This window comes from Taeniopygia guttata, chromosome 2 (assembly GCF_048771995.1).
Source record: "Taeniopygia guttata chromosome 2, bTaeGut7.mat, whole genome shotgun sequence".
In the NCBI taxonomy this organism is placed as follows: domain Eukaryota; kingdom Metazoa; phylum Chordata; class Aves; order Passeriformes; family Estrildidae; genus Taeniopygia; species Taeniopygia guttata.
In genome coordinates, this window is record NC_133026.1 from 118110199 (window position 1) to 118125098 (window position 14900).

At 36.7% G+C, this 14900-nt stretch overlaps 1 protein-coding gene across 2 annotated transcripts in view; it reads left to right on the forward strand.

Annotated features, from left to right (window-relative positions):
• Positions 1-14900, forward strand: part of PREX2 (phosphatidylinositol-3,4,5-trisphosphate dependent Rac exchange factor 2) — a 168907-nt gene that overhangs the window by 42816 nt on the left and 111191 nt on the right. For both annotated transcript variants that reach the window (XM_002198999.6, XM_072924731.1), the window contains exons 2-6: positions 1245-1316; positions 1392-1514; positions 3429-3533; positions 6248-6349; positions 8038-8199. In XM_002198999.6, the coding sequence (XP_002199035.4) occupies positions 1245-1316; positions 1392-1514; positions 3429-3533; positions 6248-6349; positions 8038-8199 (564 nt within the window). The remainder of the gene's footprint in view (positions 1-1244; positions 1317-1391; positions 1515-3428; positions 3534-6247; positions 6350-8037; positions 8200-14900) is intronic.

Genomic DNA, 14900 nt, shown 5'->3' on the forward strand with positions numbered 1-14900 from the left:
AAGCACAAATAGTCAGGAAAAAGACAGGTTTAATGAACTAGAAAATCTACATTGTTGTACAGAACGATAGGAAGCATACAGTGTGCTGGCAGTATTCCAAACTTAATTCAGTTTATGTCTTGGATAACTAGATTTGACTCTTCAGTAATAAAAATGTGTAATGCCAGTTACATAGTCCTCTTCAGCAGAGAAAGAAACATTGCTTGGGAATGAAAATGTTTAAGTCCCAGCAGAGGGCAAAAAGGGCTGCTGTGACTGCTATCTTTCCACATAGGGGTTATTTATTGCCTCTTTTATGGAATTTGCACCACGCCAGAATTTAGATGAGCTCATGTACAGTGTACAATGCACAGTGACTCGGAGCTAAATGGTTATGAAAGACATGACATTTGTGCACTCATGGTGCCAGGTTTTAATGACTGAAGAATATGCATGTCTGTGTGAAGAATTATCAATGTAAGATTTTAGTCTACAGTTTGTAGATACTTTTTAGGACATACCAATATCGTTGTAATGAATTAATAAAAATTAATTCTGCTCTTTGTACTTGAGATATTTATTTCTTTAGGAATTGCTTACTGTACACATCTACTTTTTGTGTCCAGTTCTTGAATGTAAAATAAAAGAAAACTTGCAATTTTGGTATTTCATTTGAGGTATTAGTAACATCTAATTTGATCACTGGGGATTAGGTTCTTGGGGAGGGAAGAAGGAAGAGTTTTCAGTAAGCAAAACCAGATGCAGCTGACTGTTGTTTAAGCCAATTTACTTTACAATAAGTTTGATTATTAATATATCTGAAATCTGACTTTTGGTTGCTATGGTTAAATTTACATTACATAATAGTATCTCCTGATTAGTTTAATTTGGAAATTAACATCTTATTTTGTCTTGTCTTGTACTCAATTTGTAAAGCAATAGAGTGAGATTTTGAAAATGAATACATTTTTCTCTTGCTTGATTGCAATATGAGTGCATGATGGAAGTGATACTTGAGAGAATATTCAGTTTCTCGGCTTCATGAATATTTTACCCTTTTTAACACCGTGTAGATAGGTCTTTCTATCATGTTAGAATAACAGGACTACTAAATCATTTATAAATAAAGAGCTTGTTTTAGATTCTGAATAATGTTTTGATGTGGCTCTATACCCAGTTTGGGAAACAAATTAAAACATAACATGCCAGAAGTTGTTCAAGTCTTCCTGAAATAACTTTTTCCTTATTTGTCTTGTTTCATGCAGGCTTTTCTTCACCGAATGATCCAATGTGCTGCAGCCAAAGTGGATAAAAATGTCACAGAAGAAACAGTTAAGGTTAGTCTCCTAATTGCATTTTTTCTTCTGTTTTGTATCTGATGTTTCACTTATGTATGTTTTATTATTTTGCAGATGTTGTTTTCAAATATTGAAGATATTCTTGCAGTTCACAAAAACTTCCTGTCCCTTGTGGAGGATTGTTTACAGCCGGAACCTAATGCACAGCATGAAGTTGGAACCTGCTTTCTGAATTATGTATGCTATCTTTCATTTCAGCCTTTTTTCCACATCTTTCCTTTATTTTATGCCTTTATTAATGTTGATGTCTGTGATGATGTCATGATGATAAGTGTACATAGTCATGAAGCCTAAATATGACCTGATTGTCTAATGAAGAGATGAACTTTGAAGTTCATCTCTTGGTTATTGTCATGTCCAAAAGGAAAAAAAAAAAAAAAAAAAGACATGGGAGGACAGTGAAGAAAGAACATATTAAATTACACTTCTGGTGTTTCATAATTTTTATATTCACCAGATCAGCTCAGGCTGACAAACTGAGCCCTGCAGCTTGGGCAAGGCTGTTCCTGTGTGTTAGATGGAGGTACAAGGTTACATGAACAAGAGTAGTGCTATCTTTTTATTCCCACATAGTGCTATGCAAAAATGTGACAAGTTAATAAAGAATTGTATATACTGGATCAAATGCCTCCATAGTTCTGGACTGTGAAGATATTTGATTTCCAACAACTGGAGTACCTCCACAAGTGTGTTTGTATGTCCTCTTTCTATTGATTTCTAGGAGTATTATTTTTCCTGTTGGAGCAAAACAAGGATGTTACTGTTACAGAGCTTTGCAAAATGAGGACAAATTAGTTTACTTTCATTTGTAGACCTAACAAAAAGTCCAGGTTTCATTGTTATCTCTGGTTAGAGTTACATTTTTTCGTTAAGTTTTTAATTATTCATTGTGGCAGGAGAAATCTATTAATGGTTAGTGGAAACAATTTTACAGAAGTTGAGTAACATCAGTTTTTAGCTCTGCAGAAAAATGGATCATATTTGAAAAGAAGTGTTAGCAGACAAATTGGGTAATAATGTCAACAAATTAAACACTCATTTTGAATTTCCTACATGTATGTTTTTATCCTGTGTGTTTGTGGTAGTTCAGGCTCTGAAATATTTTAGCAAAACCCTATGAAGTTCATTGAGGACAAATGTAAGGTCTTGCATCTGGGAAAACATAATCCAGGAGTGCAGCACAGGCTGGGATCTACCCAGCTGGAGCTCAGCTCTGTGGAAAAGGACCTCAAGGTCCTGGTGGACCACCATCTCAACCTGAGTGAATAATGTGCTGCTGTGACAAAAAAGTTAAAGCCAAGAGCATGCTGGGTTGCAACAGTAAGGGCAACACCAGCAGAGATAAAGAAATCATTTTCACTGTCTGCTCAGTGCTTGTTAGGCCACAGCTGGGATTCTGTGTTCAGTGGTGGTCCCTGCTGTGCAAGAGATGTGGACAATCTGGACAGGTTTAAGAGAAGAGCCACAAAAATGATCATGGGAAGTGTCCCATGTGGCTGCCTGAGAGAGCTGACTTGAGAAAAGAAGGCTTAAAAGAGATTTTATCGCTATGTTTCAGTATTCAAAAGGCGGCTAAAAAGATGGAGACTCTCATTTTACAGAATCACATGGATAATAGGAGGGCTGATGGGTACAAGTTTCTCCTGGGGAAATTCCAGCTGGACACCAGAGAAATAAATTTCACAGTGAGAACAATCAGCCATTGGAATAATCTCCCCAGGAAAGTGGTGGATTTGTCAATATTGGACACATTTAAGATTCCACTGGACAGGGTTCTGGGCCATCTTGTCTAGACTATGCTCTTGCCAAGAAAGGTTGGACCAGATGATGAGGTCCATTTCAACCTTGTTTTCTATGAGTCTGTGTTTGAAATTCCCAACTGGTGCTTCCAGACTGTTCATGAGTTGAGACTAGACCTCAAATAATAAATGTATGAAGAAGAACTGACTTTCTAGAATGAAGCTATATTAGCTGTGCAGCTTTGCAAAGAGTTCATTCCATGTTTTGTTAATTAAAAAAAAAAATCGAAATGACAAGTGAAAAACAATGTCTTTTTTTGGTTTTTTTTGTTTTTTTTTTTTTTTGTTTCAGAAAGAGAAATTCCGCATCTATGACGAGTACTGCAGTAACCACGAGAAGGCACAGAAAGTTCTTCTTGACCTGAACAAAATAAGAACAGTGCGGACGTTTCTTCTGGTAAATAAACTTTGAACTGGTGTTCTAACTTCATAGTTTTGATGGGCCAGTGAATCATTAGCACTGTCACCTCTGCCATGGAACAAGTACAAGCACACCTGCAAGTGGTTAGCAGACAGGTTTAGCTGGGAGTGGTGTTTCCAGAGGAAGGGGGTGGTTAAATCATATTTTCACTGCTGTTCTTGGATCTGTGGATAATACAGAATTAGGCAGTGTGCCTTGAACACACTGGCCAGGAGACAAGGGTGTGAATCTCTAGAAAGGACAAAGAATAGGATAAAATAGATGAGGAGGGATAGGCGAAGTAGAAAGGAGCTGGAGAACTCAGCAGAACTTCTGAAAGGGAGGCCCACATTCTGGTACTGTAGCCAGCACTGTTGCAGACAGAAAAATCTTTTGTTATGGATCATAGAGTAGCCATTCTGATCTTAGATGCTGCCTTAACCCAAGGTGAAAGAAACAGCTCCAATAGCAATATTTAATTTTATAAGACAAGTAAAGAGGGGTTTGAAAATATTAAGTGTGATAGTCCTCATGGTTTTCAACAGCAAAACCATTTTCCATGTAAATATTGGGTTTGCTAATAGTTGACTTTAGTTGTTAAAAGCAGGATTCAGTATAGAATAATTTTTGTGTTTCTTCCATGGTGCTCTGTGTTATAAAGGTCAGCTTTGAAATGAGTAGCGTACTATATTGGAACTGAAATACTTGAGCAAGTGTCCATGGATATACTATCAAATTTTGGAGTGAACAGATTTGATTATTGTGTTTTGGAACTGGAGAGCAAATGACCCTATCAGCAAAGCATCACAGATGTGTTTGAGGAAAAAAGATTCAGCCAATGCTGACAGTATCACAAGTCTTTAATTAATTTTATTAATTATTTTTAGCATGGAGTAGGATTTCACTACTGCTGTTGACAGAGTTCTTGGTGAAGTCCTATTGCAACTCACTGATGCTTTGAAAGATACCAGATCTGTCTGCACTTACTTACAGCCAAGTTAATGAGCAGTGTGGGAATTTCCTTATTGTGGGAGATATTGTGCGACATGAGGCACTATCTGCCTTTTTGCTAAGAATCTCTTACAAGAAGTGGTTATTCACAGTTAAAAACTGCTTCAAAGTTGTCCTGTTTTTCCTCAGTGGCTGACACAGTATTTTTCACTTGGTCCCAGACTAGGGAGTTTCATACATGTGGTTCTTGTATTGGGAGCAGAATGGCCAATCTCAAGAAGAAAGGGTGAATGCTGACTACAGAGGCAAAAAGCAAAATACTCTGGAAAAAGATTAAAAAGAGTTTGTTTTGTGACAAAGGAAGCCAAATGTGCCGTTGTGGCAGTTCATGGTGTGTCAGTTTTAGGTGCTCCAGGTCTTTCTCATGCAGAGGTCTTTCTCATCTGGTTTGGGTTCCTCATAGATTCAGGGCATGATTTGAAAGCACAGTCAACTCATAATCACAACTCATTAGAGTTATGGTTATCTATAAATTACTGGGAGCTAAAACCAGAACTTTTGAGGCTTTGAGTATAGAGGCACTTGTAATAACTATAGTCTGCATTGCCATTAATTATCTTGCTTGGTCTTTATCAGTAAAGCTTTTGTGTTTGGAAGTGAAATCCTTTAGGCTAAAGCATCCTTTAGGATAAGACAGAAGCTGGTTAAGCATGAGTACAAAGCAGAGACTTGAGAGTGAGCATGGAGATCCCCTGGCAGCACTGGTTGTAGGATAGGTGTGTTGGGTGGCCACCCAGTTGTGCAGCCTCTGTTACCTCAACAATGTGTCTGCATCCAGATCCATGGCCTGTGTCGACATCTCATCTGGCTGTCTTAAACTGCTTTTGTTTAGTGTCCTCAGTTTAGACAACTTGTTCTTTGAAGCTGAGATTATCTCATGCTATTGCGTCACAATTCCTTCTGATCTCTCCATAAAATAATTGTCACCATTACTTTAGGTCTTTATGTACTTACACTTTGATTCCAGCAATTCCAAATATTTGCTGTGATGTTTAGTATGTTTTCTTATCCCTAAAAGCCTTTATTCTTTTCTGTCTCTTAGCTGCTTGTACTGGGTACTTCCACCCACTGTTTAATTTACTCTCTGCTTCCATAATCAGATGTCTTGTTGAAACTTTTTAATAGCCTTTTGTCCATGACTTCAGGATATTTTGTTCATTGCAGATCAGATTTAAGTATAGAAGCATGAAAACAGAGCAGGTTTTTTTTTGAGGTGTGTATTAGGATGGCCATGTTCAACATTCAAACCCTCTTTGACACTACTTAATACTGCAAACACTTTTTAGAAACAACAATAGTTATAGCAGTCACCCTGAAATATTTTTATTTGTTGAAGTCTGAAAGCATATTTTGAGCTTTTTTTTTTTTTACTGTCTTTTAATTTGAAACTTCAAGAAAAATTCCTCTTCATCAGACTGGATGAAGAAAGTACTAAGGCGAGAGGCCTGCATTCTGCCTTTTTGACTTCCTTGTCATGTGTGATAGCCAGTGCATGAGTTCAAGCCTGTACTTCTGACAGTCTTGCAAACCTCCCTCCTTATATATGTGTGTATATATATATATATATATATATATATATTTATATATTTATACAGTTTGTGTATGCTTTAGCCAAACACTGCTGTATACCTATGCCTTGTCTTTATTTCTGGCAATTTGCTTGGGACTTTTCAATAATTTGTGAACTGTTCTCACTCCAGAACTGCATGCTCCTTGGAGGACGCAAGAACACAGATGTACCCCTGGAGGGATATCTAGTGACACCAATACAGAGAATATGCAAGTATCCCCTTCTTTTGAAGGTACTCACAAGATTTTTATTGAGGACTTTATACTTCCTGTATAAAACTGGTTGCTAAGCATGTTTCCTGACTCCAGGAACAATCTTTCTACGCAGTGAAGTATCTCTTTATTAAGATATTGGACCCAGCCTTGTTCCCATTAAAGCTGGTGGCCAGTCTTCTGACATTAGTATTAAAAGAACTGTGGAGTTTGGCTGGATCAAGATGATTAGCTCTGTTCTGCTTGTAGTTCTAAGGTTCCCTCTCTATTGTTGGACAGAAGAGCCATTTAGGAGAATTTAATGAGACTAATTTCAGCTGAGTTCAATCGTGCCCTTGCTTAAAATGCTTGGGATAGCAGTTTGTTGGTGACATACTTTGATGATGCTAATTTAACATCAACAAACTGAAAATGAAAAGTATTAATGGATTTTTTTTTCACAAGAAAAACTGTGAAGTAACAGTAAGGTGCTGTAAATGGTTTTATGTACAATTATTTGTTTATTCTTATCATATTGTGACAGCTTAAATAAATGAAAAATATTAATGTGGTGAAAAACATTAGACAGTCATACCTCTGAATTTGTAATTTACCATGTTAGGAAATAAAATACAAGAAAGTAAGTATTTTAAACAAATCATGCTTAACAAATTAAGATCTTGTATTTCTTATAGTTCCAAACTCTGAGAGAAAAAACAGAGCAGATTCTACTCTAAAAGCTACCTGAAAAATGACTATTGGACAGTATTTTTCACAATGCATGTGTGAGTTTTGATCTGCAAAATTGCCAGTTGTGAGGCATATCACATTAAAAAATATAGTAAGAAATGGGTTAGAATAAAAAAGTTTTTAAAACAAATAAAAAATATAATCATTACAATGAGGTGTGAGTCATCCAAGAGAGCTGTGGCTTTACAGTTCCCTTGGTCTATTTTGAAATTATTTTTCTATTCTATTTTTGAAAAGCATACAGATAAAACAGGGAAAAATGACTAATGAATTACTCTAGAGCAATGAAATGAATATATTAAGAAAATTTAAATACAGGGTGTGGTGGCAGTGGGGTTAGGGCTTTGCTGAAGTCTCTTCTCAGTCAGCCCAGCTGAAAATGGAGAGTTGGTAGTTTGAGATAGGAAATCTCAAACAAATGCTGGTGACTCCACTTTTGCTTATCAGCATGGTTGCCAGTACACCTGAAATCAGTGAGTCACCTAAGCTATTGTTCACTGCTTTGTTGCATTGCATGAGGTTAAACAATAGTGTGGAGCTAAAGGAATGTGTTTTCTGCCCTGAGTTGCAGGAAAGGCAGGTGTTAATTCTAACATGACTGAACTACTGGTTTTTTAAGCGTTGTTATCCTTGCTCTTGAACAGTTGTATCCTGCAGAATTTAAAAAACAAACAAACAGACCCAAACCCAAAGCTCAAGATGGAGAAACATTGCTGGAGGAGAAATGCAAACTTCTTAAATCATGATGATTATTCATTCTTAATGATTAGTTGCTCTTTGAGTTTTAGTGTCCTACTAGGGCCATTTTAGAAGGGTTACTACTTTTTTGCTTTGTAAAAGAGAAGACTGGCTACTTTCTTTTTGTATGCTGCTTTGGTCCTGTAATGGACCTTTAGAGATCAAAGGCTGCTTTTTTTCTTTCCTTTCTTTTATTTTCTTTTATTTTTTCCTTTTCTCCCCCCTTTTTCTGTCTAAATAGGAACTACTGAAGCGGACTCCAAGGAAGCACAGTGACTATGCGGCCCTAATGGAAGCTCTCCAGGCCATGAAAGCTGTCTGTTCCAACATAAATGAGGCCAAGAGACAAATGGAAAAGTTAGAATTTTTAGAAGAATGGCAGTCTCATGTTGAAGGATGGGAGGTACTGTCATTACTGTCATAAGATTTGTTGCTTTCTATGTTGAGGAGGGAGTAACAGTTTTCCACAAGTATGTATTGCACTGTTTTTGTGATTCCGAGGTTCTGTCAAGTCCACAGTTCTGTGAAGTCAGAGCTTTTGATATCTACTCAGTAAATTAAGTTGTCCACCACTGAGCAATGCTGTAGGAAATAGCAGACTTCAAGGAAGCATGGTTGTTTAGCATTTGTATTAGCATGTATCTGTACACACAGGCACGTTTATAAATCCTAATTTAAGTGCTGATTTTATTTTACTGCTGTCTATGATGGCCTAACAGCACTTTGTCTGGTTGAAAAATAGTTTGTTTATTGTTTATAATTTGTTAAACATGGAGCCTTTAAGTTTTTGTCAGCTTGTTGGTAGTCTCTTAATATTGGGTAAGCTAAAGTAATTTAAACATATTCAATGGAACCTGTGTGAGATTTGTGGGGCTTTTTGATGGTTTGCAAATGGAAGAACTTTAGTGCTCCAACCAAGATTTGTAAAGTAACTATAGATCTGGTTCTGAGTTAGAATTTTAAGTAGTAACCAGAAGAGCCACCCTTTCCTCAAGAAAACAAGATCAAGTAGTTGTAGCATCCATATCTTTCTTTTGAATTATTCTGAGCGCTATTATTAGTTCATAAGGAAAGACAGGTGCAGATAAGAGTGTATCTTTAAATTCCCTTGGTTGTTTTGTGTTGATGTGTCTGAGCTGACTGCACTGGGATGGAAGGCAAACACAAATGAAGTTTCAGTGAAAGAAATATAAAACAAACAGTGTAGCCATATTCAAAACTGACTTAAAAGACCAAGAGGCAGATTTCAACATGGAAGTAGCCCTTTGCTTTTTTGAATACTTTCCTTGAATATGCTACTTCTCTTCTTGAGAAAGCTGCTTAAGAACTGGAGGAAGAGGTTTTATCTCTAAGCTTTGTGGAAAGCTTTCAGACTGGGAGATGTAGCAAGAAAAATGTGTTTGTTGCACATTAGTCCGGTTCTGGAAAATCTCAGTCTATATAGTGCGAAATTTCCTCTGCGTGGTGCCTAGGAAAGGAAGTGTTAGGGATGTGGATGGAACACAGATGGGACATTGGAGCAAAGAAAGCCTCAAGACAGACCTGTCTGAACTTTTACTGAGAGAGTTCCCCACGAAGTCTGACAAATAACATTTAGAACATTGACTAGAATAAACAACTTTTAATTGTATATTTTTAATAATAGGTAAAACAGCAGAAATAAGAAATAGTTTGTGCACAGCTCTGTTCCCTCCCTACACCTCCTGATTTTAGTGTACCTGCTGTTTCTTGAACTTTGCTGTGCCTAAGGATGTACTCTGGTTCTGCAGTAGTGGATTTAGCTTTCCCCTGTCATCCAGAAGGATTCAGCAGAACAAGCCACTGTCTAAGAGGAGCACAGATCTGAACAAAGACCCCCCCCCCCCCCAAAATACTGCTCATGACACCACATAATTATTTCCTGTATGCTCCTGATCAGTGGACTTTTGCAAGCCTTTGGTTTGTTGTTAATTAAGTAGTGTAGGAAGATTTGGTTCATTGTAAATGTGGATTAAGTGACTAATTTTACTTTAACCAAAATTCTTCATGTTTCTTCAGTGCATTTTATGATTTGAAATGTTTCACTTCAGGTATTTTTTTCCTTCTGTAGAGGCATTTTTCAGAACTACTTTTCCATTTCTGGCAAATCATCTCATGCTGGAGTTCAGTGCACTGTAATACTTTGGTACATGATGGTCACTATGAAATACCACTAAAATTCACTGCGCATCGTGAGAAGGAATTTTAGCAAGTAAAAAAGTGATAGAATTGCTGATCCATATTCAGACAAAACTTTCTGCACTTATTTGTAACTCTCTACCTGAAAAAAAAATAATTCAAAACAAATGCTATTGTATTGGTTGTAGCATTTTGAAAAAGAGAGGACTAACATGAAGTAAAACTCTAAATGTTTGAATTGAGAGGAGGTCTAGTTGCTGTCACTTAACAGCTCCTTCTTTAGACTCAGTGAAAATGTGTTTCTTCATGTAATTAACTTGAAGTTGCTAGCATCAGCAGTAACTTGGGAAGGTTAGTGTATCTGAACATTTAAATGTTTATTTGATAACCTCATTATAGGAGCAATAGCAAGTAAAGTGCTCAATACTTTATGGCAAGGAAATTTGCTAAATAATCCTTATTGTCTATCACCACTTTATTCCTTCCATTATTTTTAACTTTTCAATTAAATTTTCTACTTGCTTCCAGTGTCTACATCATAGATATTTGTTAAATCCTTCTTAATGAACACACTCAAGTATAAAGTTACAGTATTATTAATTCAATGCTTTTGTTAGTCATATAAGTTGTTTAAGAATCTACTGTTCTCAAACCTCTAACAGGGAATCCACTTCCTGCATGAAGTTTCTTCTGGTAGGAAATATGGTTACTATTGGAAGTGTGTTAATGAGCAAAAGTAACAATAAAGAAGGAATGATAACAATATGGACATAAGCTTTTGAAACAGATTTATTCTCCCTGTGCTCAGTATCTATTCTCTACTCTGTAACAAAGTAATTTCCTACCAGTCATGGTGGGGGTTTTTTTGTGTTTTTTGTTTGTTTGTTTGTTTTGGTTTTTGTTTTATTTTTTCCACCTCCCCTCTTCCTAGATTTCATTTTAGAATTTCACCTGTGCTTGAACTCGGAAAGAGTGCTGTTGTCTTAAAATAGGACAAAAGTTTCCAGTAGAGTTATTCAGTGTTTATTGTATTTTAGCTGATCGGGTTTGATATCATATGGCAACCACAGGGTGCACAATCTGGCAAAATTGCCTTGATCTTAAGATGTGCATCTTTTTCAGACATAGTATAAGGTTAGTCCTTGAAATGGTCAGAATTCCAGAGCATGTATATGAGCTAACAGTATTTTGACAGATTCCCAACAACAACTTCAAAAAAAAGTTCCTGAATGCAATGTTTGAGAGTGTATTTAATTAAATAAACATCTGGTTTTCTGCAATGCTGAAAATAAAGAGGCAAACTTGTTGGAGATTTCCTTCCAGAAGGAAATGCTTAGCACATTGCTTGGCCCCAACTAGAAGGAAGGGGGAAAAAAATAAAGCCTATTTTTAGAATCTGATCAAAGCATGACTTGAATTCCTATACTTAATTGTCATAAAATGAAGCTTGTGTTTATTATGATAAAAATACAGATTCATGGAAAAAATGGAACATCTGTTTTGAGAAAGATGATTTTGACTATAATGACTTTCTCACTTTATTTCCTAAGTGGTTTGATTTATTGGCCTGAATTCAGAAGTTGTGTAGGTGGCTTACTCAGTTGAAGAATGGCTCAGCAGCTCAAGGAGTCTCTCAGTAAAATTCACTTGGATGTTTCAGTGAGAGAAGAAAAAATAAAATTGTTGCATTTGTTGTAAGCTGGAAGCTGAACAACCCAATATGAGTCATAGGCCAACTTAGTGACAGTAGCATGGGGTATTCTGTTCCTCTCCATTCCAAATATTATTCATTGATGTGATTCCATATCATCAAGTAATATTTTACCTGAGATCTAGTCTATCTTCTTCCAGTCCTTTAATTTTTTGATATGGTCATGGTAGCCCACATTTCAGACCTCTCACCTGACCTGCTTCCTGAGTTAAAATAGTAAGTGTCTGACTGACAACCAAAAGTTATCAGAAGCCAGTTATACTTAAATAGCCTGCAGGCTCCAAGATTTTATGGATTTTTCATTTCCATACCATCTATCCTCAAAGGGATTATTTGGTTGGGGTGCTACCTTCAGAAGAGGATTGCTGTACAGTCTTTAGTAACCCAGTAGGACAGATGGAGGTAAAATTAGTCTAGATTCACAGTATAAGCCTGCTTTGCAGGTTGTTTTTTCCCCTCAGCTGAATTATTTGTATGATTTGTTGGAAGATTATTAAAATAGGTTTGTTTCTACAATACATGGCATTTGCAAATTGACAGATTACAAAAACACTGGTTTCACTGAAAATAGCCCATGATCTACTTGCAGGTACTTTAAATATACAGAAGCATGAATAGCATAGTAGTAGTGATTTTACATTTAGGTTGAGCAACTTTATCATCTCCTCTTACAAGCGCTGAGTTTAAATGTCCATTAAAACTTCAAAATAGCAAATTGCTTTTCAAGTTCAAGTTGCTCATATTGGAAATGCCTGTGATCGTTTCAGTGCAAACACTTAATGAAAACACATTTGTGTCAGAAGATTTTGGTAATAATTTTTCCGAAGATATTGTAGGTAGTGTAGTTCAGTTTTAGCTGTGCAGCAGAACGTCTCACCTGCTTCTGGGGTGAGGATGACCCCCTCATATTTTGCTGCAGCCTTGACCCTTCCCCCATGAGACAGAAAGCTTGGAGCTGGTAAGGGAATTGTCCTACTGGGCTGGGTATCAACTGTAGCTTAGTGTTCCTGTTGAGAACTCATGGGAGAGTTAAGGAGTAATTCCATCCTTTATGAAAACTTGTTATGGTTGTCAGCTCTTTGAATTGCATGGTAGATATGGCAGTGCCTGTGTGTGCTCTATGCTTCATCCTTCCTCAGGCATGGTTTTCATCTCTAAGGGATGTGGAGGAGAGCGATGTAGAAGCAGCAGTGCTTTCATATAGTATGACCTTCTATTTTTCTCAATGCCCACCCAAAGTCTAGGAAAAGGCAAATACTAAGTATTACATAGGCAAGGGAGTGACAGGGGATTTTTCTGCACTAGCCATGTTAAGTAGGACAAGAAGATGTGACTCCTGATCCTGTTTTCTTATTCCCTTGGACTTCAGCAAATAAAACAGCCCTAACAAAATTCACTGACCTGTGATCATACCAGCATGGGTTGTGGTTTTGTCAGAAGGTATCTGAGAGGTAACATTAACACTGTTCAGTCTTTGGATGAAATGCCTCAGAGGAAAAAAAGTATCTCTAGAAACTTGTTTTCATCACCTAGCAGTATATTTTACAAAGGGAAGAAAATTAGGAGGCTAATGAAGTGTAGTAATGTGGGACAGACAACCCTCACTGCCATACAGTCATGTTAAACTTGAATCATGAATGAGGCAACTGTAAATAAGTCAGGTAGCTTGAATTATAGATACTTAAAATATGTATTAAATGTGTTATTTTATGACAAGATGCTGGCACAGTAGCAGATCTTGCTAGAACTGTTGGGAAAAGGTTGTGTTTTTCTATACTGAAAACTAAATTCTTCAATAAGAAAAGAAAAAAATTTTATAAAATCCTTTCTGTGAAAAAAATTCCATCCTTTTTTAGAAAGCTGAAACTTCTTGTACAATTTTGAAACCTTAAGCTGATATTTTCTAGCTTCCTTACAAAAAACTACTATTTTTCTGCCAAGTTGAAGTTTTGTGTAAAAACAAACCAAGACTCTTTAGAAAGTATCCAACCTTTTAAAATGCAAATTGTTAATAAGTACTATTCCAGCAAATTTGAAACACAGAATGAGATATTGTTTACTCTTTAATACACAAAAACAATGAAATGGAATGGAAGAAAGTGACCTGTTTTTCTGTAATTATAGTCAACAAGCATTACACACAGCCCTAATTTATGCCTAATTTATATCACTGAGTGTGCTTTTAAAATGTTTCAGTGTTTGATTTTGAACAAAACTGTAAAATTAGCATGCCGGTACTGATGCTGTGTTAGGAAGGGAAAGATGCTGGAGTGGCTATAGGTGACATTCATCTCTGGCTTGTTTGAGCACTTGATCCTGAATGGAAGCAATAGTGGTTAGTTAATACAGATCCTGAAGTGGCTTTGCTTAGAGACCTGGATTGTGCTCCAGTGTGGGGGTTGTGCAATCTCACTTATCTCTGTAAACAGATTGCATTCTCCTTAGGACAGTCTGAGCTATTGCTCAATGTTCACAGCTGTGACATACAAAGGATGGACAGTAGGATGAAGAACTGTGAGAACAGAATGCATAATCACTTCTTGGCTCTTAATTGAATCCATTTTTCTTTGGACTACTGTGGTTAGATCAAGAAGAGGAAGTAACTGCAGCTATCACATGCCTAAACTATTCAGAACATGTGAAGATGATAGAAGGGTCCTGGCTTTTGCAGGTTTTCCAAGCTGGCTTTGGCACACTCAAGTCAGGAAACTCTTCAAACTCAGGGTGTATGCTTGATGCAGCCAACACAATAGGTAATAAAATTATCAATAGGATTGCATGTCTGGATGGACATGCACATGGACAGCAGCTCTGTTCCACAGGAACATTACCCAACAGAGCATGATTTTTCAGACTAGAAAAATGTACCTCAGAATTCAAGGTAAGCTTGCCTGAGAGGTAAATTTCTCTTTGCAAGACATAGAAGTACCATGATTTTTTCATATAAGTTGTTTTGGAAGATATTTTCCTCTCTTAAAGTTGCTTCTCTTTAATTTTATTAAAATACCTGGTGACCTTTTCACATGAATGATCTGTCTTGAGGCAAAAATGAGGCATGGGAAGTTTAATCCCAAACATCTAAACCTTACCAAAATTCTGATGTCTTTGGAGTAAGTTAGAAGGAAGTGTACTAGACAGTCCTAGCTGTACATGCCACTCTTGGCTTTGCCCAAGTTTTGTATCTTGTTGGTTTTTAATTTTTGTTTCTGTACTTAGCCTAATCTAGTGTAGAAGCA